Here is a 27,626-nt window from a genome sequence, read left to right as displayed (position 1 = left end):
CAAGAAGGCAAACAAGAATGTTATGTATGGGGGCAATTTCAAGGCCCGGCCTGGTGACTGGCCTCGAAGGAAGGTCCTCGGGTTGCCTGGCAACCTCGTGGTCACGACAAAAATTCAAGGTGGTCGATAATAAGTATTATAAATTACCTGCAACAAAGCGCTTTAAGTTTTTTGGTAATGGTATGCGTTTATATATTTTTACACCGTAACCATTCAAACATCTTGCTTGTAATATCTTCATCTATATCGTTTTCTAAAGTGCTTAGCACTGGAGTCTACCTGGACTAAGTATAAAAATTCCCCAAAATTCGATTAACTTGTTTAAACTGACTTTTGGTGGGAGAAGTTGGGCGCGCTCTGGACTGGTCGCCACGCATTCTCAGGATACATAAGTAATATAAAATAAGTAAACAAACAAGCGGTCCCACTCACGTTCACACTTATGTACATATTCGTGTACATTTTAGTCTTCAATTCATCTAAGGTGAATGTTGGCGAGAGAAGCGGGGTAAGTTTCAATGAAACATCAACAAAAACAGTTGGTTCTAAATAAAACGAACATAAATAAACTTTTGTACACTTTTTCCTGATTTCCGGGTCCTTCCCCTTTAAGCGATTCCGCGAAACAGCAACGTGCTTAGTTTGACGTGAATGACGTCACCGCATCAACCCTCCCCTTCCGTCCCCTGATTGGCCGAACCGTGGGAATATACGCGGAGGCAGCGTTGATTGATTGGCTCCGGAGGACGGAGCCGGTTTGGCCAGAGCGCCGGACTTTACTCATCATTTCCCCTCAGCGACGTCTCTCAGAGCGGGGGAGACACCACGACAACACCGGCGCTTCCTCCGCGGAGCTACGGAGCTGCAATCAGACGAACAAACGGGGTTCGAAGGGGTGGGTAAGAAAGGATTAAAATCATCGTGGTGAATACGTCGAGGAGTTCAATGGCATCGCGGAATCTCCGGGAAGGAATACACTGGGACTTCCCACCAGCCAGCCGCCGAGAAGATAAACAAGCCGCATGAGAAGAGAAAACTCTGTAAGAAAACCATTTTATGGACGACATATTAATATATACACATACACAGTATATTACTGATAAAAAAAAAAAAAATCCTGGCATGTGCTTTAATGCTTATTTATGAGCGCCATCTGATATAATGATCGTAAATTAGAAGCTGCACATGTTTTATTGCAATGTGACAAGCGAGGATTTGCATCTACCCTCTCAATGGCTCTTGAGGGGTGAGCAAATTATGGTTCGGGGTTCCACACACGGTCTGCTCAGTTCTTTAAATCCGGCCCACCGAGCATTCACCTGATCAAGATTGGTGGAATATTTGGTGGATTTTTTTGGGACTAAAATTGGTTGATTACAATGCATTTACTCTTTTTTTATTGTTAAAAGTAAAATATTTGTAATAAAAAACATAGTGAATATATATTTTATTTTATTAAAATAATTAGCAATTTTTCCAATTTTTAAATAATTTTTATTAATTTATTTACATAAATAATTGGAAAATTTATTATAAGTAATCAAGTAAAAAATTAATAAAAATCCATTCAATGTTTTATATTTTAATACATTTCTAATTAAATAATTGGTTGATTTTGTACATAAATAAATGCTATATTTAAATGTTTTATTTTTATTTTATTGAATAAGCGGTTCGAATGAATGGATGAATACATAATTGGTTGATTGTAATGTGAATTTTCTTTGTTTTTATTCATCTCTAAAATAATTGTAAAACATGTAAGGAATTTTACATATACATTTAATATTTTTTTATTATAAATTGATTGATTGATAAAATAAACAATTGTACTTGACGTGTGTGTATAATTTTATTGAATAATTGGTGATTCAGTTATTGTATTTAAAAAGTAAAAGTATTTGATATTACATTAATTAGGTATTTTATCAAATAAATTGGTGTACAATTCTATTTGTATTTTCAAGTATCTGTAACAATTTACTAAATAATTGGCAAATTAAAAACTTCTTGGTATAATAAAAAATATGCATATACTTTTTATCAAGTAGTTGTTTAAGTATAATTAAATTGTCAATTAAAAAAAGAGTGAAGGAACCATGCATTTATTGTTAAAATGAATTATTGTACATATTTCAAATGCAGTACCCCCCCTCCCCGTAACTTTGTCTACGATGACCATCTGTTTAGTAATGGAAATGTGGCCCTGTAGCTTTAAAGTTAGCTCACCCCTGTCTTGCCTGTCAGCACCACGAGTCCATACCGTGCATGTGTGCGCGATGGACGCTGCCTTTTGTGCCCCCATTGAAAGGCGCCTCATGTGTCAGCAACATCTCCGTGGATCCGGAAAGCACTTTGAAGTGTTTTTATCATGGCCCTATTCAGTACCGGGGCGCCCACCCCCCCACGCTCCCACCCCCCTTTCCCTCAAAGCGCCTTTCCGCATCCATTGTGTGCAGGCCGGAGGTGGCGCGCTCGCACCTCGCCTGGTGCACAGGGTGGAAGGTTGTCCTGGAGGCGCTTAAGGAAAAAGGGGGCTCTTTTTTTTAAAAGATGATTACTGGCCAGGTGTGAAATCCTATCCTGTTTATGGCCGGCAAAGGTGGGGTGTTGCACAGCAAAGAGGGAAACTACAATTTAGTGGGATTACAGGGCTGCTTTGCCACCTTGTATGGAGAGACGGACAGGATGTGACTAGCGGCGATGTTGTCTTTGTCATAAAAGCTTTGAGATTGTTATTTTTACAGAAGCAATTAGGAGTTTCTATTGGCTTGATGCTTGTCTAGTCAGGGTGTGTCAAGACCCTCTTGGGATTGCTTTTTTGGAGGGCCTCAAAAAGCCAGAAAACTCAACAAATGGAGGCATTTTGTCAGTTTGTTCTCATACAGTAAAATAAAATCATAAATAAATAAATAATAATAATCACATATTAAATTTAAATTGCAATATTGAGAGGAAAAAAAACACAATTTGATTATTTTTCCAAATTGTTCAGCCATCATGTGGAGTGATGAGATACGAGTGTCTTGAAATATGAGCTTTTTATATATATATATATATATATATATATATATATATATATATATATATATATGAGCCACTTGGTCACTTTCTGCCTTGAGATATGAGCAACATTTGAGATACTGCTAACTGGCGGCAGCATTTTTAGATCTAGTTATTACTGGATGTTGTTATATAGGAAAATACTGTTGAGTACATATATGAAGAAAATGTGGAACACATTAATTTGATTTCTATTCATTTCAACAGGGAAAGGTGATTTGAGTGTTGAGATACAGGGGCGTCACCATTTGTCATTTAGCCGCCTGCTTCCTTTTTGCTCTCTTATGAGGCAAAAAAATAATTTGAGCGTTGATGTATTTGTGAAGTTTCCTTACTGGAGTGCTCCGAATGAAGCGGCCTCCCCCTTATTAGGCTCACTGAGTTGAGCGCACGGTTTGATAATGGTGGCTGACGCCCGTGGTTCGGTTGCTTAGCGATGTACGCCCCTGTGTGATCACCTTTTAGCTGCCATGTGCAATTAGTGGCCGGCTGCCATCTTTTGAAATGTGTCTAATTAGTCTTTTCTTTCCAAGGGCAGGGAAACAAGGGTTAAGGGTGGGAGGTTAAGGAGCAGGGGAGGCCCCTGCGGGTCACCGGGGAAAGAGGGTGGGGGGGACTGGCAGGCTTTTTTAGAGTCGGGCTAATCTTTGTTTTGGCTTGCGTGCCGGTGCCCCCGCCATTACTTCAAATTAGTAATCCGGGCTGTCAAAGTACAAGCAAAGGCATCACTATTCGCCACTCGCTTGAGGAACCCCACCCTCGGAACACAGGGCGGGTCAGTGACCCAATTCCCTCCCGCCCCCTCCGGAACCTTCCGCCAGGTTATCATAAGGTTATCGCCCACAGGGAGCATTACATCCATGGGCTGCTCGGATTTTAATGATTTGAGGGAATCGTTGACCTTTCGCAGAGAAGCAGTAAACTAGAAGCGGCCTGAGGACAAATGAAGATACAGCACATTTATTATTATTTGTTGCCGGGGCTGGCCGATATGGCCTGAAAATGAAATCAGGTTGTTGTTTCTTCACAAAAAATGCGATTGTTATCGATTGTTTCGCCACTTTCGCTTTTCGAAACTACAAATGGCAATATTCAAAACAAGTTTCGCTCCTTCTCAGATTTGCTTTATTTATTTTCTCCTGATTGCGCACAAGTTTTGATTTTCACCATAACTAAAATATTTGAGTTACATGATGGCATGATGGAGAATTACGCTTGAGAATTACAATTGGCTTGGGAAAAGTCTGCTTACTTAATATTAAAGCTTACAACAATGCAAAACACCATTGCTAAAACTGTGCTAACCATTAGCACAGTTTTAGAAGCAATGCATATTTAAAAACAAACAGTGGAACAATACGGGTAGTCAGGTAATATAAAAATAAAAACTCAAACTTGCACCCTAAATCCCCAATCATGTTGACGTTGGCGATTTGTGTATCTTTGTGAAAAAAAACCACCTCATAGTCCAACAGATGAAGAATCTAATTTGATTAGAAAATGGTAAATAATGTGCACTTAAGTAGCACTTTATCGATGGGTGCCGCATTCCACTAAACGCCTAAAATGTGTTTCTTTTTAATTGAAAATTGTTGACTTCAACCAGGTCACGCTCCGCATTGTTGCCAAAACGATTCCAGGTCGATTATTGCGCTTATTGATGTTGTACATGCAGTAATAAATCCTCGTGGTTGACAATGAACAGTTCATGCTATAGCTAAGCTAGCTAGCTAGCTGGGGAGACGGAGGTGTTGATACACTACTGCTGGGTTTCATTGACCGTACTGCTGAACGTTTGATATGATGCTGATTAGCTGGCTAACTATTCACATACCATGCACGATTATCCAGGGTTAAGGGTTAGATCAGCCACAAAGTACACACAGGCACATATTCTCACAACAAAAAACAACATCGTAAACCAAAATTAATGAAGTTCCCAGCTCTATTTATTGTTAACTCTTGTTCTTTCTTTTTTTTACCTTCTCCCTCTGCTCTTTGAAGAGCACAATCAAATGTTGACATCTTATCTGTCTGTTAAACATTTTCACCATCTGTTAGTGTTTTTGAAGTCAAGGCTTTTTGCAAAGGTTGGACCGCGTAGCCGTCGTCCTTCGACAGCGAGCGCACCGGGATGAGGATAAGATAAGACCCCTTGCTGTGTGCCGCTTTTACCTTGGGTTTGGTGCGTTTGCTGGAGATAAAAAAACAACAACACTTAATTGCTCCATTTTTGGGGGGATGACAATTATATTTGAATCGCCCAACCAGGTAAAAATAGAATTTTTTTTTTTCAAGAGTGTAAACTTTGACTTTGATATTTAATAAAATCTTTTCTGGTTGAAAGAAAAGTTATTAGTGCTTTGTCCAACTAAAACTTGTATTTACTGCTTGTCAAAAGCACAGACAAGTCCCCAATTCAGATTTGATGCCACATTCTCGTTATGTGTTAGCATTAGCATCAAGCTAGCGGACTAAAGGCTAAACTACTTTGTTATTGTTGTTGTGACTTTTGTTTTGAGTACACAATGTGTTTTTCTTCTAGTTTTATATTTAGTTTGACAGTAAACCTAAAAAGTGGGTGTGGCATTAAATAGCTTGACACCTAGTTTTTGAAGAATTGTTTACTATTTACCAAAGTGCCGAGCAACAATGTGAGCCAGTTCCCAAAAGTGGTCCATGGTTGTGCTTCATGCAAAACCTAAAACCCTCACCGTGAACCTTAATGTGCCTTAAAAATATCTTCCACGGAAAAGGAAGAGAGAGAAATCAGCGGCTCTTCTAGGGCGCGCTGATAGCAATTATGCAAACTATTATAGAATTTAAGCAGGCCGGCTCTTATCGGCTAATCCAGAAGTAATAGATTCTATTAAAAATGTATGAAGGGTGCAGGGAGGGGAGGGGGCGCGGGGGGGTCCAGCAGCTGCGCTGCCGTCTATTTCAGTCAGTGTGTGTCAAACTACTTGTCTGCTGCCTCCCATTATTGAGACAGCATCCTGCAGCGCTTCCATACATAATAAGCAATTCATTACACAATAAGAAGCTTGTTATTCATTGATCGCGTCACTGTCGCTCATTGTTAATCGTTTACTTCCAACTAAATGAGCTGCTTTTTTTTTTTTTGCTCTGCTTTATATTATTATATTAAAATGCAAGTTTGACATGATATTAAATTGTTTTGGATCATAGTTTGTGGTGTATATGTATAACTTCAACGAGGGCCTGATTGATAAGGAACAATATTTTTGGAAGCCGGTGCCGATATTTGGCAGAAGAACCTATTAATCGGCGTATTAATCATTGTCTTATGTTGTAATATCTAAAAAAAAAATCTGTAAAAATAATGACATTTTAAAAAACAGTCAATTATTGCATATTTTAAAAGAGCTAATATCGGACGATCAAATTTTGCAGCCATAAGGCCATGATTGAAGCTATTAACTCATTCACTCCCAGCCATTTTCACTGAAGCAACCCCCTTCGCTCCCGGCTGTTTTACTAGATTTTGAATGATTTTGCAAGGCCCACAGAATATTGTGTTCTATTGCTATAAAAAACATGGAACCTACCAAAAGAAAGATTCGAGTCTCTTCTTTCATCAGGAAAAAAAGCATATTTGTATCTGTTTCCATTTCACAGGCTTTAGCATTAGAATATAGCTAAGTTTTGTCAATATTCACATTCCTGGTGAAAACACTGACAAAAAGAGCTTGTTGTAACATGGCCCTGGCTGATCTCTTATACTCTGCTGCCACCTGCTGGCCGTTTTTTGTTTTGTTTTAATAACTACCATTGCTTTAAGCCACCTCTTCATGTCAGCTCCATCAAAGCCTTCTGTATGCTCTTGCATAAAAACATTTTTTTTTAAAACATGTTTTTGGGAGGGAAGGACAAAGTATTTAAAAACGTTTTTACACGTTTTTGGGATTGAGTGAGTTAATAAAGCCCTTGAAATTCTGTCTTGCGACCACTCCAGAACATGATAGTTAAGAATGCACAATTACAATAATGTTATTCATCGACCATGTTCATCCTCCAACTAAATTGACCTATTTTTTATGTCTGCCTTTTTTTTCCACAGTAGAACATTAGCATAGCACTCATATGCTAATCCAGCCAGCGAGTGAAAAGCCGCATCTCAACCCCTTTTTTTTTCTTCCCCCCTTATCATCTAATCATTAACCGAGCTTCCGGAGTGAGCGTGGCGCACATCCCAGATTAGCAATTAGCCGCCGTATTCATCGTGACACCCGGAGGATTGCCGGGGGCCACAGGTGAGCCCGCTGGGTCAGACAGGTGCACTGCTTCCTGTATAATTCAGCAGAGCTCTTTTGACCCCCACTACCCCCTCCCCGACTTTGACTGATGGCGCTACTACATTTTCTTGGTAATCGTACCGCTGAGCGAAGGGTGAGAGGGTTTAATTTAGAGGCTGTTTGCTTTGCTAGCAGAGGTATCAAATCCAGGTCCTCAAAGTAAAAACCATGCCACAATTTGGCTTTAGCCACAGGTGCTAGCTAGCTAGCCAGCTCTCATGGTGCTCGTTTATCACCTAGAGAGATAGCTAGCTAGCTAGCATCAGGGGTTAAAGCCAAAATGTGGCAGTGTTTTTACTTTCTGGACCTGGATTTGCCACCTCTGTTTGCTAGTTAGATGTACAGTTACTTGGCTTAAAAAAAAATATATATATTGTCTCTCTGTGCAGCTTGGTACCAAAATTGACCAGGTTCTTAGATTGTAACACCCATGCTATTCGTGAAGCCATCTATTGCATTTCGCACTGTATGTTAGCATTAAGCTAGCTGCTATTCAAGGTGATGTGGTTGTTTGAAGTAGGCAAATGTAATTCTCTTTGTTAGTTTGACAGTAAACGGCAGCTGGGTGTGGCAATAAACAGCTTAACGCCTCTTTATTGAAGAATCAGTTTCATCCAACTGAAACTGTACTCAGGCATTGATTCTTTCACGTACGTCGTCTAAGTAAAAAAAACTCCGTTAGGCTTGTTGTTTGTGTTGACTTGTCATGTTCTGTACATTTAATGACAAGATTTTTCGTTTGGACCAGAAGCTAAGGTCCATTGTGTGCGGCTACACAATAAAGGCCGTTCGTTGCCATCCACTGCCTGGTTCTTGCCAGGGCGCATGCTGCGGATTGCGGAATGTGCCAACACTGGCGGCGGGCCGTGCTCGAGTCCTATTTTGGTTATCTCAGCAAAAAAGCAATGACATTGTCAGCAGCTTTCTTACTGCCAGTTTGACGACACATTAATAATTTATTTGCCATCAAAATTTAGCTAACCTTTAATGCTTAATACAACCGCTATTAAAAGCGCCCCCTTACTGCTCGCCTCCTGACCTTGTTATCGTCCTACAAAGTGCCATTTTATAATCCACGCTGGGAAAAGATAGGGGGAAAAAATCCAAATGACTGCCAAAGCGTCTTTATCGGAACACCGTAGGGGACAGCAGATGGACGGCAAAGCACATGGTCTTTATCGCCCCCGGTGAGCCTTCTCCGGGCCTCATTGTGCCGCTTATCCCCTCAACGGATGTCACTGGAGACGGCTGAAGATTAGTCGCCCGTGCACCTTAAACTTTTCGGGGCTTTTCCTCCTTATGCATGACAGAAGAAAGAAAGACTTACGCTGAACTCAGGAGACCTCGCATATGCAGTGGAGGCGAGGATTAGGTTGTTTTTCTAAAAAATGAAAACTTTTATTTTAAAAATATTCAACTGTTTTTGTGAGATTGTTATTTATTTTATTGTTTTTACTTACTTGAAAACATACTGGTGCGTCTTTATTAATTTTTAAATGAATAAATAAATGACATTTTTCTTTAAAAATTATACTTATCTGGAAAATGTGCACCTTTTCCATATTCACATATCACTTCAAACTTTTTTTATCTAGAAAATAAAAGTGACTTTATTACTGAAAAATATAAGGTACTTTTTATTTAAAAATTACTTTCCCCCAAAAAATTCTAACAAAAATATCCAACTTTTTTCTTTAAAAATGAGCTATTTTTTGGAGAAATATACAAAAAAATTACCCTTTTTTAAAAATAACGTTTTCTAGAAAATTTTATTTTAAATCAAATATATGCATATTTTTCTCAAACATACACAATAATTGTATGCATAAAAAATATACAACATTTTTTTTTAAATACAATTTTTCTTCAAAACATTTGATATTTTTTTCTAACAAATCTGCAAAAAATTTAATTTCTAAAAAATAAAATACTAATAAATATAACACACACTTTCTATAAAATATGACTTCCCGTCCTCCAATATATGCAACTGGTTGTAAAATAAATAAATAAATAATTGTATTCCTAAAAAATACTTTTATATGACTAACACAAAATTACAACCAATATTTCACAGTAATATTATGCACAGTTGGAACATTAATACTGCACTCAGATTTCAGGGGAAAAAGGAAATTAAATAATGATTCAATAGAAATATAGTTTTTAAAGATGAACTTTAAGCTATTAAACTTAAAGGTTAAATACAACTGAACTGTACTTAAGCAATGATTCTTTCACATACAGTATCCGCTAGTGAAGGACATGCCTAAAATGTATTTTTTATTTATTTAGAATTAATACAATAATAATTCATCTATACGCCATGTAATCAAAATAAAAGCTGTACTTTAAAAAAATTATTCAATTAAAATGCACATGAAATTTAGGTACAAATTTGGCTTGAATAAAAGGTATAATATGCTGAACTCAAGGTAACTCAAGGTAAATTACACTGAACTCGGGAGACCTGGCATATGTGGCATACGAAAAGGTTTGGGGGCGCTGTGCGGGGAAGCTGACGCCAGACATCTGCTTTCCAACCTCTGGCATCATGTATCCAGCGCAGATTATCTGCTGATTGAAGAGGACCCACTTGGAAGCCCTGACCGTAATGTTATTGTAACAGGAAGAACGCCCATTGACCCTATTAGGGAGGATGTCGGAGCAACTAAGCAACACGCAGAGCCCGCAAAATGGCTGCATCACAGCTTGGGTCATTTAACCATTTTGGAAAACAGTCCTAATTGTGATCCCCCCGCTCAATTTATGTGATTATTTTTTTTCAAAGTCCTTTTCTACAGTGCTTTTCACTAAGCATAAGCAGATACTTTAATTAAAAAAAAAAATCAGATCTATTATACATCATAGCAGTGATTCTCAGCTTGTAGGTTGCGACCCGCTTTTCTAAGTTTTTTTAAAAACATAATTTCACTTTTTACATATGTAAAAATGTGGACTGCACGTCTTCTACACTGAATTTAGCGATGGGAAGGACAATATTACCAATATTTTGATACTGTACTTAAGTAGATTTTAGCTTTTTGACATTTTACAGTAGTGTTTCATTTCTAATTTTCTGTAGCTATTAGCTAAAAAAAATTTTTTTGTTTTTTTTGTTTTACTTGGTGCAATCCATCAATATTTAAAGAAAGATAATAACATGAACTCTAACCTCACTTTCTGTGATGTTTTTTTTTGTGGGAATGGAAATGGAACTTGGCCTGGTGTTGCAATATTAGACGACGCTTTTTAGTGTTAGCATTAAGCGCTATCGTTGCTTTTGTTGTGTGCAGCGCTTTTCCACACGCCGAACCATCAGATGTGATGTTCCAAACTGATTAGCAAATACTTATTCATGAACCCATTTCAATTTAGATGGAAAAATGTCATTGCTTGTACTGTTTGACGCCATGTTATGTTCTTGCTTCAATTATCATAGGCTAGCCCCGCTGTTGTATTCTCTCCCCCACTCGGCCCCAAGCTTCAAACTATGGCTATAATGAAACATTCACATCTCATTGTCTGCCGGTAAAAGGGAATTCCCTGGAGATCGCCTTTCTCCGTCTTGCTCTTTTCCCCTTCCCTGGCACTCCCTAATGGAGGGCTTGTTTTGACGTTTCAACATGGAGTCTTCTGGTCCCTTTTGGACGTTATAGGATGACTTGGAAGTGAGTTTTCAAACTGCGGCCCAGGGAATCCCCTAGCTGTAACTTGGGGGGCCTACAAAATCATTTACAAATAATTAGGGCATAAATACTTATATTTAAAGTGCATGGATACATACCTATGGTGACAGGTTGGAAAAAACTTAGGAGGAATGTAGGATCTGTCGAGTTGGGCAGCCTGAAATTTGTGGCAGAAAAGAGGATGCTGAAGAAATGTATGTGCAACCGACTGCATCCAACGCACAGCACCCTCTCTAAGCAGAGGAACTGCTTCAGTTCCAGACTGCTGTCACTGCCCTGCTCCACTGACAGACGGAGGAAATCCTTCCTGCCACATGCCACACTGCCCTTTACTTCCAAATGCTATTGCTAATATTATTTCCTCAACTCCCCACTGTGACCATTTAGCATTTTGTTCATCATGCATCTTATTCTGGATTTTCAACCCGCACTGACCTTTATTTTATTTCACTTCTTTCTATTTAAAAACACTTGTAGAGATGCTATGTTTAACATTTTGTGTGTGTGTGTGTATGATATAGGTATGGCTGCTTTGCCTTGCGTTTTATTTATTTATTGTGGAGACTACTGAAAGAGAATTTACTTTGAAGAAAAAATCTATCCATCCATCCATCCATCCGTCCGGCTAGCTAGCTAGCTAGCTATCCACCCAGCTAGCTATCCGTCCAGCAAGCTAGCTAGCTATCTATCCATCCAGCTAGCTATCCGTCCAGCTAGCTAGCTAGCTAGCTATCCATCTATCTATCTATCCATCCAGCAAGCTAGCTAGCTATCTATCCATCCAGCTAGCTATCCGTCCAGCTAGCTAGCTATCATAGCTTGCTACTCATCTAGTTAGATAGTTAGCCAATTTAAAACAAACAAACCCGTAATTAATCTTCCCTATTTTAGCTTTGGACCAGCTCTGTGTGACGTATTTTCACCAATCTGATATCTCTTCATGAATAACCTTCTTTACAGGAATACAGCCCTTTTTTTCCACGAATGTTGTCCTCTTTTTTTGTGTGTGTAGATTGCACACTGTCAACAACAAGATAACCCCGTTCCCATACTGTGTTATGATAACCTCGGGATTTCGCATTTTGCCGCACCAGCGGTCCAAACGGCTGACTCGCTCGAAGAAAAAAAAAAATCAAATACAATGTCATTGAGGTATTCAGTTTTTTACTTGACAGTGCAGTCTGCCTCAGGGAGTGTTGCTGGTGTGTGTGCGTGCGGGTTGGGTCGCTAGGTTATGACAAAGAGTTTGCTTGACCTCCATGTTATGGCAAAAGGACATGTCTGGAAATGACGACTTGGAACCTACATTTTAAACAGATTTCTTCAGTCTTTTCAGGGATTGCTTCTTGGCACTTTTTTTTTTGTAGGTCTAATCATGATAGACATGACTGCAACTGGCTTCAGGGGCTGAATTTTCTTTGTAACTAGACAGACGGGTGATGGGAAATTGCGAAACATTTTCTTCGTCATTACACGCGAGACAACATAGTAGCAAAGATGGATGCCCTAAAGAAAAAAAAATACAGTTCTTCGATAATTCAGCCCCCGAAGGCAATTCCACATAGCAAAATATCATTTTGTAGGCATGGCTATGATGAGTAGAACCACAAAAAAAAACGGCTCAAGAAGCCACAACTGAAAAGACACAGGAAGTCTGCTATTATAGATTAAAGCAACCATTTTAAGGTGGCCATTTCTAGGGTTCCAGTACCACTGACTTGTCCTCAAATTAATTGAATACTAAGCAGATGGACAATGCTAAAAAAAACTAATAACACTACTCCCCTCCGCCCCACAATGCGTTGAGGTTAGAAATGTGGTGGGAACACCAAGATTTCCTGTGTTAAGATCTGGATTGTTTTTTTTTACACCCCCCCCCCCCCCCCCCCCCCCCACCCAGCAGGTCCACCCAGGCTGTGTGCAGCCGTAAAGCGCCATCATGCTGGCCTGCATTCAAAGACGGCAGAACCTGTCGTCGCAGCATTTGCCCTGCGTGCCTAAAAGCCTGGATGTCCTGACGCCACCTTTACTGCTACCTGCGCCACCACCGCCGCAGCCACGCGCCCGTAAAGGTGAGTTCAGAGTTGTGCAGCTAGCTAGCTAGCTACGCTAACGCCCCAAAAAGACATCTTCCCTGCATGCCACAATTTGCAGAACAGCTCGGTGTTGTTATCAAACTATTTAAACTGAGTGCGTCACTCGTCTGCCGACCAAGAGGAGCCCTGGGGGCCTGTTAGCACACGAGCTAGCACCTGGCTAGCCTCGCGATGACCCGGTGGTATATATTCTAGCCACTGGAGGCTTTAAGTGGACATTCGCAGAACAAACATGTAGGTATGGAGGATAAGAAAATTGCTAGTCAAGGTACACTCTAAAAAGAGAATTGTTGAACCCAGAGCCGTATAGAGAGAGTTTTCAGCAGGGTAACAAGATGGCGTCCATATGTCATGTGACCAGCATACATTATATGTGACCTCACTAGTCTAAACTTGACATTCTGATTAAGATTCCATTTGTGGAATAAGAGTTGTGCAGCAAAATTCAACCGTTTTTATCCATCTCAGGGGGCGGCCATTTTGCCTCTTGCTGTCGACTGAAGATGACATCACAGTTGCTCAGGGAGCGACCAATCACAGCTCAGCTGTTTTCTGAGTTGTGATTGCTTGTTAGCTGCGACCTGAGCAACTGTGATGTCATTTTCACTCCACAGCAAGTGGCAAAATGGCCGCCCCCTGAGATGGATAAAAACGGCTGGATTTTGCTGCTTAATTCATATTCCACTAACACAATATTAACCACAACACCGTATTTACACTAGCGGGGCTGCATAGAACATATTATTGTCAAGAATTTTTATTGGGATTGACTTCCCTTTTAAGATTGCTTGTCATTTAAAATGTGGCTCACAATACAAAGCAAAATATTGGTGAAACAGTGGCTTGAAAAACTCGTAAGTTGGGGTACTTGCGAATCAAGACGCCACAATAAAGAGTGCGAGTTCTTTTGCCACCTCTGGTTGTGTGTTTACCCGATGAATCACGGCACCATTGTTTGATTCCTCCGCGCAGTGTTTGTGCGGCATTTAAGGTAATTAGACCTCGTTGGGTTCCGGTTTCGTGCTTCCTGAGGTCACGGAACCTATTAAAAGAGCCATAAAAGCTCTGATGTAACGGGTTCAATTGGAGTAAAGAGACTTTCCCCTCCCTTCTACGCACCCATTTCTCCCTCGATGAAGTCTCTGCCTTTCCTGTTATGAAATATTAATTGGGAATCAGTGGAGAGCTTGTCTGCTAAACGCTGGAACAGAAGGGCTTGGTTGGCCTCGGGGCTGATTGGGGGGGGGGGGGGGGGGTTTGGATGGATCTGCGTTCTCATCCTGTTTACCTGCGGGGACGCAGACCCCACCCAGGGGTGTGCGCAGACCCGCCCCCCCCCCCTGCCCGCGGCAGCCAGCCTGACATTTCAAGCGCGAGTGTGGCGGCGGGAGCTCGCTCTGTGTGTTGCAACAAACTCTTTTTGCCAGTGTTTTCAACAGGAATGTGAATAATGATGAAACTTTTCTTTGCTCCCAAAAACGTATAAATATGTCCTATTTTTAATGCTCCCAAAGACGTTTTTATACGTTTAAAAATATGTTTGTTTTTTTAGAGCATACAGAAGACTTTGATGCAGCCTCTTAACTGAAGAGAACACTTGAAGCAATAATAGTTATTAGAAAAATGGCCAGCAGGTGGCAGCAGGAGATCAACCAGGGCCATGTTGAAAAAAGGCTCTTTTCCCCACCATTCAAAACACATTTGTAAATAATGATGAAACTCGGCTATATTCTAATGCTATTTGCTGCAAAAACTGAAACTGATACAAATATTTAAAAAAATCCTGATGAAAAGTTTTTCTTTTGGTAGGTTCCATGTTTTTATAGCAATAGAACGCAATATTCTGTGAGCCTTGCAAAATCAGTCAAAATCCAGTAAAACAGCCAAGAGCGAAGGGGGTTGCTTCAGTGAAAATGGGATTTGGGATCTGCGTTCTCAACCTGTTTACGTGCGGGGACGCAAACCCCACCCAGGGGTGTACGCAAACCCCCCACTGCCCCCCCTTCCCCCCTGCGGCAGCCAGGCTGACATTTCAAGCGCGAGTGTGGCGGCGGGAGCTCGCTCTGTGTGGCCTCCTCACTAAATGAGTCCTTGTTGGATCCAGTTAAACGGGGACATCCTTTAGCTGCGCTTTTCAAAGCCATTTCCATTTTTAGCTGTCAATAAATGGAAAGGGAACGGACATGAAAGCTCGCAAGCCCAAGAGGCCCATTTCTGTGAAACCACTGTAAGGAATTATGCGAACGGCAGTGGATGAACGGACCCGCTCTCTTATCTCGACTTGAAAGCCAGGCCTTGAAAATGCGCCCCCCCCCTTCCCCCACACCCGTGCTGCTGGCCTTGCCCGGGCCCGGTTGAGAGGAGGGAAACTTTGCCCACGCTGGGCAGAGCGCCACGGAAACAAATGAGGAGTGACACGGGTGCTGAGGAGCCTCCTGGAGCGCACACACGCACGCGCACGTGCACGCACGCACACACACGCACACACACACACACACGGCTAAGTGTTTGAGCCCGAGGTCATGCTGCATGCAGCCACCGCGATGCAATGGAGACAAAAATGGGGTGATTGGGAGCATAGTAAAGCCTCGCCTGCTCGTAAATGTTTCTGCGGAGCATAAACTAGATGGAAAATGCATCTTGGTTATTCCAGAATTGGAGGACAACACACCATTTATTTAATGTTTTTTTTTTTTGTTTTTTGTGTGTCTTCAGGAAAAATAGGTCATGAATGATCAAATAATTGGATTCTTCTACAAACATCAACGGTATACTTTTAACGAGATACTTTATGTCATGTCATATATTTCTGCTGTGTTTGGCTAAATTCTGTTAAAGATAAATAAGCACACGAAAAACAAAAATATTGCTGAATAAATCCTTTACAATTCAAAATAGGCTTGAACGATTGTTCAAAGAATCTACCGGTGATTACATTAATTTGTTCCCCTTATTATTACGATTTAATATGTGATTATATTTTTGAAGGTCCTCTTCCCAAGTATTTTTTTTTTAAACAAACACAAGCAATACATTAATCTGTAACAATATTATATGTTATTTAAAAATTGAAGCATGGAGTGGATTCGTTGGAAAAATTATTTGAGATATGAATGTTTTGAGTTATGAGTGTGGTCATGGAACAAAATGATTTGGGGTGGGGGGGTGGGAGTTAATCATAGTCTGATTTATTCAACTTTGAAACTTTATTTGTATTTATGTGGTCACTTGAACTATTTGAAAATATAAAGATATAACCAAAAAAAAAAAGAATTCTTTCATTATAAATCAATATTTGTGCACATACAAATTATTATCAACATAAAGTGTCATCTTTTGGGATCATAGTAAAGCTCTGTTCTCAAAAATAATAATTAACTGAATTTTAAATAAAGTTTTTAAGTGATTGACAAATTATTCTAGGTGGCAGATGACAAGTTGGGTCGAACCATTCTGGTATGGGGGAGATGCTGGGGTTTTTAGGACGCTGAAATTGAATAGCCTACTGAATATAAAATTCCTTTTATGAACTTACATATAGTTTTAAAATATATTTTAATATCTCAGGGGTACATGAACCGCCATTTGAGAACCACTGATTTAAAGGGATTAGTGCTGTTGAATTTTTTTAGAATAGATTAATCGATTAAATATTCAATTGACTAATCGGATTCATTTTAATTTTGTATTGAAATGAAATCGGCTATATTCTAATGCCAATTGCTGCAAAACCAAAACTGATACGAATATTAAAGAAAATCCTGATGAAAGAAGAGACTCTAGTTTTTCTTTTGGTAGGTTCCATGTTTTTATAGCAATAGAACACAATATTCTTTGGGCCTTGCAAAATCAGTCAAAATCCAGAGCGAAGGGGGTTGCTTCAGTGAAAATGGCTGGGAGTGAATGAGTTAGCAAAATCTTTTTTTTTTATCCAATTACTCATCGGTAGAATACTTGATTTGAAAAAATATTGAATAACTTCAACCCTCATAAAAGTCTATAAAAAAATCTTTGAAGAAACCGCAATAGAGCAAACGATGAACCGCGACGTAGCGGGGGGGGGGGGGGGTGACGCTGTTTACTCACATGGAGTCCTCCATCTGGCGCACCCCTAACGGGCATGTGGGGGGTGCGAGGGCCCGTTCATCACCGCTTGCCCAGCTCAGCATTGACAGGTTGAGGTGCTGACTGTTATGCAGCAAACAACAGATGACTGGAGGGAAGGCCAATTAATTACAAGGTTTTAATGACTGGACTTACTGGGCGCATCGGGAAGGTTGTCAAGGCAACCGTTCCCGGTTTGCTTTTAAAACGCTGTTATGGTAAATATCACGAGTTGTAATTAAGTACGCGCCGAGTCGCATTCTGATCGGCTCTCTTGTTATCACAGCAAAGTGCTGGGGATAAGGATTTCGGCGTGAAATCAAAAAGAGCGGCGCCGGTGTTGGGGAAATGATTATCACGGAATAATGCATGAACGCCAGCGTTATCTCGCGTGAGAATCGGAGGATCCAGCGGGCCCTCGGCGTTAAGCGCCCCCTCCGGGTAACAGCTGGAGGTCGTGCAAGGGCCTTGTTTTGCCCGTAAATCAGTGATTAACTCTTAACTGCTCCCAAACAATGAGGTATCCGCTCTAATCTGGAGAAGGGGGGGGGGGGGGGGGATGTTGGTGTAGGCTTCAAGTGTGACCACGGGAAAAAGATTAGCCTGTTTTTAAGAGGCGGTAAGCATGGAGAGGGGTTGTTCGGGGGAGGAATAAAGCTTATGAAAGACTATTTACATACCACCGAAACAAATCGCCCCCCCATCATCGCCGAATGTTTCCGCGCTTGTGCTTGCGTAACTTCGGAACGTGCGCACGATGCACGCCGCTGCTTGAAAGTTGACGATTGCATGGAGGGATGAAATCAGGATTATGAGTTTGCCTGTGAAAGTGTGCCACTTGGCACCCGCAATCAGCGAACGGGCCAAAACGAGTGGCATCGTTAACACATTTACTGCCATTGACGGCTTTAGACGTCAAAAATGTATTAGAAATATTTCTATTAGTTTCATTTTTTTTCTCCAATTTTGTTAACAAGAGTATGAAAACCTTGATTTTTTTTATTATTGTACTTTAAGAACAGATATAAAATTTGTGATTAATCGTGAGTTAGCTATTAACTCATTCACTGCCATTGACTGTCAAAAATTAATTTGAAATATTTCTATTAGTTAAATATTTTTTTTCAATTTTGCTAACAAGAGTATGAAAACCTAGATTTTTTTTATTGTACATTCAGAACAGATATAAAATGTGTGATTAATCGTGAGTTAACTAGTGAAGTCATGGGATTTAATTACGATTAAAAATGATAATCGCCTGACACCCCTAATTTTTAATAATCTTATCTTTTTTTAAATCGCATCAGATGATATTTTTTTTTAATTGTAATTAATTGCATGACTTCAATAGTTAACTCACGATTAATCACAAATTGTATATCTGTTCTAAATGTACATTATTATTTTTCTAGGTTTTCATAGTATAAAAAGTATAGATGCAATGATTATTCGACGACTAATCGATTAACTAAGTAATCGAAAATGATTTTGATAATCGATTAATCGTTTCGAGACTACTTGTTTAAAATTGTCTAAATCCTCAGAATTTCTTTTCTAAAATCCAATTCATCAATTGTCGACAAAATAGTCAACAGATTGATCGATTTTTAAAACAAATGTTAGTTGAACCCCTAATGTTATGCCCATCCAGTCGAAAATTACGATTCCGAGTGGTTCTTGTTACACCAGGCATTTATTGCGGTTAAGCATGCCGAGAGAACTGTACAAAAACATAGAAAACACCATATAGAGCTAATTCAGCACAAAAATAATTCTCGTAAAGAACATAAAGACCTAAACAAATAAAAAAAATAACTTTCATTTGCCATATAGGCCTGTTAACAGCCACTACATAAACCTGCTAACACACTAACGAAGATAGCATGCTAACGTACTAGCGAGCTAATGATAGTACACTACTTCCAAACACCTGATAAAAACATAATCAAAGAAAACATCTTTAGCGTTATTACTCTTATGTTTATTTACTTTATTCAGTGTGCGCCTTTAAGGGGTGTGGCCTAGTGAGTGAAAGCAGGAGCTGGAATGGAGTTGACCGGTTTGTCTGCGTCTGGGCGCGAGCTGTAGCCTACAGCAGTTTCTTGAAAGCGCTCTCATTTTGTATTTGAGTGTATGACTGTCCCTGTTCACTAAACAACTGAAAGTGCATCAGCAACTGTGGCTCTCCTTGCCCACGTGCAAGGGCATTAGTCCCTCAATTGCTCCATTTTGAGAGATGAGATGACCCCAGATTGAGAATTACTGCTGAAAGGAGAGCACATCCAGTGTGTTTAAAGTCCTGCAATCAACTTCAATCACTGTGCAGAGGGGCAGGCATGAGGGGGTCGAATAATTAAGAATTTGTCAGCACCGCATGATGTCGTCCGCTATGCTTGTTTTTCCACACTGTTGTTCTGCCCCGCCTGTGACGCAGCGTGCGGTCGGCAGGTTTCCGGGTGATCAAGGTCGGGCTGTTAATTATCGTTGCGTGCCATTTCTTCACCTGACAACACTTGCTGGTTGCTCGGGGGAACCTTGGCTCTTCCCGCTTGTTTTCGTTGCTTATCTTTGGTGCGCAGAAGTCAATTGATGACCGCGGTTGTTACGAATCTATTACTGGACCAATCGGGGTTCGGGTTGGATGTTGAAATCCGCCAAATAGAGACCATGTAAAAACCTTGACCCCTCCCATGCGCTCACTTTGACGAAATGCAAAGAAGACTCATGTTGACGCAGTTGTCTAGAGGGGAAATATTTTAAATATTTTTAAAATCAATTAATCTATCGATTATCCAATCTACTAATCGGATTCATTTTAATTTTGCATGAAAGTGTGTTACAAAAGCATCCCCCCATTACTGTTTATTAACCAGTGATTGGTGTTTATTTTGTACTTCATATTCATGTAGTGAGGAAAGAATAAAAGTGGATTGATGTTGTACTATGTTCGGTTCGGTCGTTGTTTTCCAAAGTAAAAACAGATGTTTGCAAGTTCTTATTTTGATTAAACAGTCTTTTTTTCATCAAGGACTAAAGAAATGTTGAAATCAGTATTTTGACAATTTAAAATGTAAAAAATTGCTCCAAACGATTACTCGATGATCAAAATAATTGTCGAATAATTTGATAATCGATTACTTGCCGATTAATCGGTTCATTTTGAAATCTCTAGAGGCAAAATGTGCTCAATTTAATTTTAAATGAAAAAATTGCTCCAAACGATTACTCAATGATTAAAATAGTTGTCGATGAATTTGATCATCAATTACTCGTCGATTAATGAATTAATTCTGACAGCTCTAAAGGCAAAATGTGCTCAATTCAATTTTAAATGAAAAAATTGCTCCAAACGATTACTCAATGATTAAAATAGTTGTCGATTAATTTGATAAACGATTACTTGTCGATAAATCGATTAATTTTGACATCTCTGGAGGCAAAATGTGCTGGATTCAAGCACTCCGAGTTGGCGTTGACTGTAAAACTGACACATAAAACAAAAGAGAATGCGACATTGTAATCTAATCGCTAAAATGTTCCACCCAAACCATGACTTGAATGTTAGGCAACGACGCCCAGCTTTAACATCACACACACCTAATGCCGGGTTGATAAATATGTGCGTGCAGCATAGGGGCCAGGAGGAGGAGGTGGCAAATGTTGAGGGGGGGGGGGTGGGGGGCGTCTATTAACTAATGAGGTTTCCATAGTAGCGCAGCCATGCAGCCACAGTTGGAAGTGCAGCTGTGTTGTGTCTGGGCGGCTCTGACAGGGCTCTAATCTCTGGCCTAACAAAACCAGACACCCTGCCAAGCCGTGAGAGCTCCACACACGACGCGGCGACATTTCTCACAGAGAACGACGTCTTTTGATTTTCTCCTCGCTAAATTAGCCGTGTCTCGTAAATGGCTAACATTATCCGGCATGGAAAATAGAGCACTTTTCTGCAATTATGCTTTAAATGCATCATTGCGCGTCCGCCCCCAATCGCCCCGTGTGAACAATTTGATCTTTTATGTTCATAAATATTTGCCAGAGGCTACAAATGTTTTTTGCATCTGGTTGAGGATTATCGCGCAACCATAAATGTATATATTATCAAGAAAGGATTATTTTAATCGTAACCCTTTTACTTACTTGGACCCTCGCCCTAAAGATTCATAAAGGATTATTTTTGCCATATAGATTGTCTATAAGGGAATATTTTTAAAAGGAATGTTCGATACCACTTTTTTTTCAGACCCTTACCATTTTGATACACAATTCTTGAGTAGTCACTGATACCAATAATAAGTACAACTAGTACTTTTGATACATATTATACATTTCTTCCCGAAAAAAACTATTACAGATCATTTTAACGAATCAGTATCCCAATATAGAATTTTTCCTTAAAATTACATGAATTGATTAAAGGGATATGTCACTTATTTGGTTATTTTCAGCAGTAAAAAGTTAATATTTTGCCTGTAATTAATATTTATATAAATATATAATATTATTTTTCACGTACAATTAATGCCTTTAAAAACACCTTTTTTCACCTGTTGACTGCAAATGACACATCACGGCTCACCTGTTTTCTGGCTTTGATCATGTGACGTTCGCTTGCTGAGCCGTGATTGGTCGTTACCTGAGCCCTGAGAACATGTCATGTTTTTTTCCAGTTGTCGGCAAGTTGCAAAATGTGTTTTTAAATGTCATTTGTCTATCACTACTGATGAGTATTTTCAATTTTTTTTGTAAAAAATAAATAAATCGCAATAATCGATAGCGGAGACTGAGGAGAGTGTGTGACAAATTCCGAAGCTGCGTAAACAAGTACAACAACAGTGACCCTGCAGTGATTTCTTTTTTTCCTCTGGGAAAACGTGTTAAAACTAGCACCCAATGTTCCGAAATGGCTTGTGTTCCGTGAGTATTAAGGTCTCTCCCGGCATGGCGGATGTTATTGTTTTTGGTGCTCCACATACTAAGTAAGCAATGTTTTGCTTTGTGGTGTTTCTGTTCAATTCCCCCCTGGATCGAACACTCCAACTCGCACTTTTCTCTCCATTTTAAAACACCCAATTTCTTTCTTTCATGGGAAGGATCGTGTAGATTGAATCATTTTCACGGTCGTGGTAGGTGGGGGGTGTGGGATGGGGGTGGGGGTGGTGGGGTGTTGGTTTTCACTCACCGTGGGCCTGAAATGAAATAAACTCCCGAATCAATTTCAGACGGGAGCAAGCTCGCTCGCCCCCGCAAAGCTCGAATTGGTTTTGTTATTGAGAATTAAATGAAGTGTCGTTTTTATTCTTATTGCAGATCACAGTCTTCTCTTCGGCTGCTCTGATCCCAGCTGACTCGAGTCCACTTTAATAAAAAGCCCAACTCTGCAAGCCGGCTGCAATTTACAGCCCAGACCTCGTTTATTGTTTTAAACGGGGCCACCTTTTTCAACCTTTACACCGTCACTTGGCGTTAGGCAGCCTTGAAATTACCCGACTAATGACATTTAAATCCAGTTGCCGTTTGTCCCGCTGTCGACTCCTTCGCTTGCGATTCAATCACGGGTCGGTCTTGCCGATCGCACCGCGACGTTTCTGTCACCCGTTTGAGCTCAGCGGCTTTGCTGTGGACTCCATTGCGATCCGGTCGGCCGGCAATTTTCGATGGCGCTTATTTGCATTTATTGGAGCCCATCCAGGGCAGACTTTGGGCAAGCCATTCATAGTCGGATGCAATCTATAAAAAGCATAACAGATTTTGAAACTAGCTATTGACGTAACACTGACACCATCTGTTTGTCATGTTTCGGTTCTGTGGGGGTTGGGTTTTTGTTTATGGGTGTTCTTGTTGTTTTTGTCTGTGGTTGGTGTTTTTGTGTTCCTGATTTCTTGTCTCGTTATGTCTAACCACGTCCACCTGTGTGTACCTTCCCTTCCCCAGGTGTGTCTCATTAGTGCAGTGCATTGCCTAGGTTATGTGTGGAAGTTTGTGCGTCAAGTCTTCGTCACAGCCAAGTCGTCATCACTGCTGAGTCATCTACGTCACAGCCAAGTCAAGCATTAAAAAAAGATAATTAAAACTCAATCTAAACATGCGCTAAAAATTTATGTTAGATAGATAGATGGATAGAAATTCAAAATAAATTATCACGAAAAATCGAAAACTATTATAACTAGGGGTGTGCAAAAAAATCGATTCTCATTTAGTACGATTCAGAATCTATTTTAAATGGCCCCAAATCGATTACAATTATTTTATACTGTCTTCCCTTTGTTTGTGTGTACCTTTATTGGGAGCGCTGTTCATGTTGTACCGATTTGGCCACTTAGGGGGCAGTGTGGTTCCACACGGTCTGATACACTGTTAAGTTGTAGCCACATTAGAGAGTAGAAGGAAAAAGTCACAATCAAGTTATTCCAATAAATTTTAATTTTTTAATTTTTTCAGGAGCCGTTCTTTTGAGTGATAAAAGTGCCGCGAGTAGAGCACTAATTAGCATTAGCGAGTCAGACTGGAGTAGATCATTACGATTCCTTGAACATCTATAAATTGAAGCAAAAACCATTGTCAATCAAATCATTTTGAATCAAAAATCGTTCCTAATTGAAAATTTATTCTGAATCGAATCGCACTCCCCACAATCGGAATCGAATCGAATCGTGAGACATTCAAAGATTCCCACCCCTAATTATAATCCTGCGGCGCAGCATCAACATGAGTAAGTCGTGCAAGCAATGTAGCGGGCGTGGCTAAGATCACCTTGGTTACCCTGCATGTTTGCAAAAAGTGCACCTCTCATGTACGTTCACGTTGGTAAGGGATGTGACTTTGCTTAAAGATGCGAGGATTTCATTCAAATCTTGTATGATAAAATTGCAAACCCTACCCCGTAACCGAATTGTGTTGCTCTTGATGAAATACACGACTAATGGCTCACTTGTGTCTCCCCTTCGTATTCAGGTGAGCCGCCCTCGGCGACTTCCCGATATCCGTCTCCCGCCGAGCTGGACGCCTTCGCCAAGAAGACCGCCAGCAGCCCGCTGCGCATCAAGATCTTCCCCTCGGACATCCGGGTGCCGCAACACAAACAGCTGAGCAAGACGGTGAACGGCTTGGACACCACGGGTCAGGGCTACAGTCCCTACTCGCAGCCCTACTCCGGAGGCCACCAAGGCTTGTTGGCCATCGGCAAGGCGGCGGCGGTTAAGGGTGTGGTGAAGAACTCCGAGGGGAAAAGGACTAAACAGACACACACCCAGGCTTGTCTGACGCCATATAAAAATCCAGTGAATAATGGATATAGCGTCCGGCACGGGCACAAGGCCTATCACGTAAACTCGCGTAAGCCCGACGTCCCCGTGGAGACGCTTTGTTCTAGTGCCGGGATGCCCCCTGGAGATCACGGCCTGCTTCCTCGCTCTGAGCTAGCGGAGGTTCAGAGCCTGATGAGGCATCTGAACGGAGTCCCCCGGCCAGGGAGCGAGGCCAGGGCCAGTCCCTGTTTGCAGGCGGCGGCGGCCGTGGCGTACTCGGACTTAGGCGCGGGCGTCCCCCCGACGCAAAGTAGCATGGCATTCGGCGGGGCGGTGGTCCCCACGCAGAGTGCCGCTCGCGTGGCCCAAGATGACTACGTCGCGTGGCACCACAGGCATCAGGTGTACCAGCAGGGAGCGGCGAGGATGTACAACCTCGGAGCGAGCGACTCCGGCGTGGGGCAATCTCCCGAAAGTTGCCTGCCTGTGTCTTCCTCCTCGTACGGGGTGCATCCACCCATGCAGGGTCACTTCTCCGTCAGACACTTTTTCACGCCGCTTTGGGACGGCCTCACCGCTACGCCCAATAGCGACTGCTTCGTTTCTCAGGTGCTGGGTACCATGGCGCCCCCGCATCCCCGACTCGGCCAACACCACCAGACACATTTCCACCCTCCCCCTCTTCCAGTTCCTGTTCATCCTCAGGTAGAGTTGCAGTTGCATATTCCGGTGTAACAGGACAGATTAAAGGGTCCCTAGGGACCCTTTAACATCCAGGGATTAATCTGTCCTAGGACACTTTAACCGAGGGGTTAATCTGTCCTAGGATTAACCTACGTCGCGTAACCTTAATCTGTCCTAGGACCCTTTAACCCTCAGGAGTTAATCTGTTTTAGGACCATTTAACTCTAAGGAGTTAATCTGTCCTAGGCCCATTTAACCCTCGGGAGTTAATCTGTTTTAGGACCATTTAACTCTCGGGAGTTAATCTGTCCTAGGACCCTTTAGCCCGGGGGTTTACTTTAACCTTCTATTCCCAGTTAATTCCCATTGAAAATTTTCAATTTGGTATATTTCCATGGAAATTGACAGGAAAACTTTCAGGAAATTGACTGGAAATGTTACCCCCTTTGCTCAGGTCTATGGCACGGAGCAAAATGTCTGCTATGGGCCGCCGGGCGCGAGTCTGTGCCACGCCACAGCACTCAGCAGAAGCCTGCAGTCTCTGGAGTGCCTCATCAGTGAAATCCAGCCGCCCTGCATCAAAGAGCGCATGCTGGGCCGCGGGTACGAGGCCGCCGGGACGCAGCAGATGCTGGAGCAGCAGCAGCCTCATCATCAACAACACGCCCACATCCAACTTCCAGTCTACAGATGAGACGCAACGCGGCCGGCGACAACTCGCTTTGATATCCGGTGTGCCGACGTTTTGTACAGTGTGGGACGCCCTAGCAATCGTCAAAGTCAGAGTTTGACCAAAAATATTCAGGAAGTCGCACAAAAACACGGAATTTAAATTGCATCTTTGACTGACCTCAGTGTAATTCACAACCAATGAAATGTTTATAGCTGCCTACATTATTTATAATATAAACCATAAATATATAACAAACTCTGATCCCGTTTTGCATACGCCTTAAAAATAGAACGGCTTACGAGTATTGAGATTTCGATTAAATGCACCGTTGACATATAAAACTCATCTCTCAGTCGAGATGTATCACCTCAGCGTAGTTGCTTAACCGATGTTCTACTTTCATGCAAGACAGGGCTTTGGCGCCATCCTATAAATTACGTGATTGACAAAAACGCAAATCGTTGAATTTGTCAATAGCGAACCACAAATATGCCGGCGCCTCGTATATTCCTTGCCGTCTTGTTTTCAAGCGAGACTGTCGTTGTGTATGTAGTAGCAGCTCATCTGGTTGCAACTCTAAGCCACTCTAAACATTATGCACTGTTTGAATATTAACACTGCACTTAGGGTAAATGTACGGGAAACATTTAAAACAGTACTTAATGATTCAAGTAAATAGTATTGCAAAAGTTACGTAAAAACTGTACCTAAATAAATGTTTCGAAACAAACATTTCCTAAAGGTAAATACAACGGAACTGTAGGGCAGATATTATTTTGCGTATTTTGAGGGAAACATTTTTTGAGAATGACTGCAGTCGACCCTCGGGAATCTGAAACGTTTTTCCGATCCTTAATCCATTGTTTGACTTTTCCGCTGAAACTTTTGTTTGAATTGCGAGGGTTCCGCCGTCTTTTGTCGATCTTATGTGTCAAAGGACTGTGCTGGAAAATGATAATCATGAGCCAAGATGCTGATTCCTCTGCCATTATTCTTCATACTGATGTAGAGCGTCGACAGTGACCATTATCTGCCATAATAATAATAATAATAATAATCAAGTAGTTACTGTACTTGAATCTGCTTGCCCACCCCGAGAGAATCATGAACACTCAGGCTTTTCCGATATGATTCTTCTGCTCATTGTATGGAGAATGGGGCGGGGTGTGTGTGTGTGGGGGGTGTGTGTGTGTGGGGGGGGCTGGGGGTTTAAAGATGTGAATATTTTTGGGGTGTCGCGCATTATTGACAAGTAAAGTTTTTATCTAAAGTATGATAAATATGCTACACTTTTAATGTCTTAGTTGATTTTAAATTAATGTCGTCCGCCGCAGGTCTAAATCAACCGTGGCGTTCAGGCCGAGCAGAATGTGCCCTTTGATTCTGTTTTGACCTGATTTCGTTTTTTTGTCATTATAAGAGGCAAACATTCACTGCACATATTGGGTTCACGGTTTAATTCAGTCCAATGCAAGAGCTGTTTTGAAAATTCTGCCTTTACAAGGATTTAGGTTTTTTTTTTTGTTGTGTGTGTGAATTTTGGGATACAGGTCTTGTATTGGATCTTATTAGACTGTGTAGGTGTAGGGGAGACCGGGACTAGTTGTATCACGGGTAAGTAGTCACGTTGCAATTTTCGGCGCAACAAAAAAAGTGGAAGACTAGTTTTCTTTGTTTAAATGGTCAGGGGTTGTGTACTGTCTGAGAAGAGAATAGCACGTTGTGAGCTGAGATGAGGGCCAGTTATTTGTTTTGCA

The 27,626-nt window shown here is 41.1% G+C and overlaps 1 protein-coding gene and 1 long non-coding RNA gene across 3 annotated transcripts in view; one reads left to right on the top strand and one right to left on the bottom strand.

Moving 5' to 3' along the window:
- Positions 1-27,626, bottom strand: part of LOC147161650 (uncharacterized) — a 33,603-nt gene that overhangs the window by 2,342 nt on the left and 3,635 nt on the right. The window lies entirely within an intron of this gene.
- LOC147161651 (protein FAM222A-like) lies at positions 755-27,024 on the top strand. Of its 2 annotated transcripts, none has more exons than XM_086095912.1 (4): positions 755-1,040; positions 12,972-13,140; positions 24,220-25,217; positions 25,651-27,024. In XM_086095912.1, the coding sequence occupies exons 2-4, from the start codon at positions 13,008-13,010 to the stop codon at positions 25,888-25,890; spliced, it is 1,371 nt and encodes a 456-aa protein (XP_085952038.1). In that variant the 5' UTR covers positions 755-1,040; positions 12,972-13,007; the 3' UTR covers positions 25,891-27,024. The 2 variants fall into 2 exon arrangements, with proteins under 2 accessions (XP_085952038.1, XP_085952037.1); XM_086095911.1 differs by having other exon boundaries at positions 12,969-13,140.

Source organism: Leptonotus elevatus, chromosome 15, assembly GCF_054856555.1.
Source record: "Leptonotus elevatus isolate MCC_2025b chromosome 15, RoL_Lele_1.0, whole genome shotgun sequence".
Lineage (NCBI taxonomy): Eukaryota > Metazoa > Chordata > Actinopteri > Syngnathiformes > Syngnathidae > Leptonotus > Leptonotus elevatus.
Note: the sequence above shows the minus strand (reverse complement) of the source record. Positions and strands in the feature narration are given on the sequence as shown.